Source organism: Metopolophium dirhodum, chromosome 5, assembly GCF_019925205.1.
Source record: "Metopolophium dirhodum isolate CAU chromosome 5, ASM1992520v1, whole genome shotgun sequence".
Classification (NCBI taxonomy): domain Eukaryota; kingdom Metazoa; phylum Arthropoda; class Insecta; order Hemiptera; family Aphididae; genus Metopolophium; species Metopolophium dirhodum.
Genome location: NC_083564.1, coordinates 17,252,407 through 17,256,027, shown reverse-complemented (window position 1 = coordinate 17,256,027; position 3,621 = coordinate 17,252,407). Strand labels below are relative to the sequence as shown.

The window sequence follows — 3,621 nt, the reverse complement described above, 5'->3', positions numbered from 1 at the left end:
GACTTCACTAAGTGTATTTGCTGCATTTTCCACTATTTCTAGGCTTTCAACTAATGTGAGATTCGATGTTTCTAATTTTTTTATGACTTCAACCAAAAATCAAAAATTTGCTAAAATATATGCTAAATTATTTTTTAGCTCGTTATTTTGCATGATATCTTTTGACGTCGATAAAGTCGATAGACGTCGATAAATGGTTATTTTTAACATTTCTGGAAATTTAATAAGTACATCATAAGTCGTAATCAATATTTACGACGTCGATAAAGTCGAAAGATGGTTAATTTTAACATTTCTGGAAATTTAATAAGTACCTACATTTATAAAATATGAAATATTTGCAAAATATGTACTTATTAATAAAATATTTAGAAATATGTATTTACAACCAAATATGTGAAAATATGTAACATAAAAAAATGTCATTTTATTCAGGGTGTTATGAAACGTGCTTATTTTTAATCAGGACAAAGATATCTACATTCAATAAAAATATGTATTTACATAAAAATCCGCGCCCTATTTATAACTTATAATTTGTAGATAATATTATATGCATTTAAATAATATAATAAATAAGACTATATTAAAAGTAACAATACATATAGTTAGTAGGATAAAAAAGAGATTTCTGGAACCTCAACCTGCTGGCTCAACACTATACCTGATGGCTCAACCCGCGAAACCCGTTGTTGCTCATCCCATATACATCTACACCTCTGCTCAACCCATATCACATACGTACACGACATTCCCCCCGCTACCCCGCTTCATATACCCCCACCACCAATCACGCACTTGTACGATATTCCCCCCGCCACTCTTCCCTATCAATTAACCGCGGAAAATAATTTAAAAATTTTTTTGCCGAACCGGGATTCGAACTCGAGCAGGTCGCTTCCCATACGACAACCACACCACTGCGCAACTTACTCGCTTATGATTACAAGGTATATTCTATCTCATTTAACTGGTGTTTACGACAATCGTTCACATACGTACGAGATGTATAATTTCCCCCACCACCACCACAGCCACTATACCTTACAAAGGGCCGCCGCGAACGCGCGCGAGCCCGCCACCGCGTTATCAGTTATCACAGTGACTTGAACATATAATATTCTACTGATATTTCTAACAATAAACATTCAACACACTGATATCATTATTTTGAAATATGACTCGCCCAACTGAATTTTTCCGGTGAGTACCACTAGTTTTTTTTTTATATAAATTATTCTGATACCTATTTTTTATAGGACTATGATATCAAACGAAATCGTATATCCATCCTCCTCCGAAGATGAAGAAGAAGAATATAGATCACCCATAGTATCATTAGCACTGACAATGGATGCATATCAATTACAGGATATTATGTGTTTTTATTTAAAATTAGCGAAAACTCACATTGAATATTTTAACCTTAATAATCATGAGGATCCATTTATTTTTGACATTAAATTGGTGAGACAGGTTAATAATTTTATTTCAACTAACAATGTACACGAAAATTTATTATGGTGCGAGAGAACCAATTGTCATAATAATTTCATTGCTACGACTCGTAAAATTATTAGAAAGTTGAGATTTAACCCCCTGTCAATAGCTTTAGGAATAGCCCGCACAACACGCGTATTACCGATAATTAGAGCAAATTATTTTTGTTATACATTTAAAGAGTTAACTTATATATTATATGTCACAAATCTAAATAAAAATGAAACGGATTACTGGTTCATTCTGTGATGGAGCACCGAGCCAGATCATACATGAACTTTATCCAACTGTCCCACCAGGTTATAAAATCATCGAAGTACCTAGACATCTAGTTTTTTATGCTCTCAATACGACTTCAATATCTAGAGTATACATCGTGTTAAAAGATCAGAACGATTGTCTAATAAATCTGCGCGGTGAACCAATTACGATTCGATTACAAATAACGAGTGGAAATGGCATTAAAGTTTAATATAAAAAGATCTACAATCAAAAAACCAGTTAGTTTACCGACTGTCGTGAAGAAGTCAACATCTAGACCGAAAAAAGGGGAGATCAAGCTCACGAAAAATAATTTAAATTTTCTACGTTCGTTGCAAGTATAAAAAATAATTATGGACGACTCGTATTTAGACGTTGGGGTCGATTATGTCGATGAGTGTAAAATAACACAAAAGCATTATCATTCGTTCACTCCATACTCAAACATGTCTTTATCAAATAACGATGAAATTAGGATAAGTGTTTTAAATATGGATGCATACACTCTACCATGCGAAAGCTATATTTATATAGAGGGGAGAGTAAATAAACCGTCCGATGCAGTGGGAGATGTACGTTTTTCAAATAATGGATTGGCATTTTTATTCTCCGAAATGCGCTATGAAATAAACGGAATAGAAATTCAAAAATTAAAAACACCTGGAGTTGCATCTTGCTTGAAAGCATATTGTTCGTATACTCCAAACGATTTGAATACGTTGGAGAACGCTGCTTGGGACTCGGCGATGGATGGTGAAGATAATAAAAACTTTATGAGTAACAATGTATTTACCGGGTGTATCCCTCTAAAACATTTATTCGGATTTTGTGAAGACTATAAAAAAATATTACTTAATTGTAATCAACAGCTGATTTTAAATCGCGCATCTACCGACCTGGATGCGATACACGTTGTTGGCGAGGGCGCAACCGAAGCAGTCTCAAAAAATAGAAAAATTACAATTGAACTTACTAGGGTGGTGTGGAAAATGCCTATTATCAGAGTTAGTGATAAAGAAAAATTAAGGTTGATAAAAGTGGTAGATTCGTGTAAAACACTATCATGTGCGTTCAGAACCTGGGATCTCTGCGAATATCCTATTCTCCCTAGAAATACCTCACATTCGTGGACGGTAAAGTCCAGCAACTTGTTAGAAAAACCGAGGTTTGTGTTATTCGGATTACAAACAGATCGAAAAAAAAATATTGAAATAGACGCTGGACGCTTTGATCACTGTCAACTAAAAAATCTTAAGGTTCACTTAAATTCTGAAGTGTATCCATATGAAGACTTTCGTGCTGATTTTAAAAATAATACAACTAGTATACTGTATAAGGCCTATGCAGACTTTCAAAAATCATATTATGAGAAAGAGTATAGTGAACCTTTATTGTCAAAACATATTTTTCAAAACTATTCACCAATCATCGTTGTTGATTTATCGTGTCAAAACGATAATGTGAAGTCGTCAACCGTAGACCTATGTATTGAATTTGAAACTGATACCGTTATTCCGGGAAAAACTACAGCGTATTGCTTAATATTACATGACCAGATTATAAATTATAGCCCGTTTAGTGGCGAAGTTAGAAAATTGTAAAAATGTATATAATATTTTTTTTTCCTCTTATGTAAAATATTGTAACCTTATGCTAAATATATATATATATATTGTAACCTTATCATTATTAATAAATAAAAAAACTTGTTTTTAAATATCACGCTTGTTTTTATTTTACACAATAAGAAAAATAATAATACAGAAAAATTAATTATATTGTGGTCCAAATGGCCCATCGTTTTCCGAACGTCCTTCCTGAATGTTTTCGAGGTGGCTCTCTTGTGCTGGATTTCCCTGT

At 33.2% G+C, this 3,621-nt stretch overlaps 1 protein-coding gene across 1 annotated transcript; it reads left to right on the top strand.

Annotated features, from left to right (window-relative positions):
- Positions 1–2,207: 2,207 nt before the first annotated feature.
- On the top strand, positions 2,208–3,362 carry LOC132945594 (uncharacterized). The gene has a single exon (XM_061015366.1). It carries the CDS (start codon positions 2,208–2,210, stop codon positions 3,360–3,362), a length of 1,155 nt encoding a protein of 384 aa, XP_060871349.1.
- The last annotated feature ends 259 nt before the right edge of the window (positions 3,363–3,621 follow it).

Coding starts and splice junctions, on each gene's coding strand:
- LOC132945594 (XM_061015366.1), top strand. CDS start 2,208: ATGTCTTTATCAAATAACGATGAAATTAGGATAAGTGTTTTAAATATG.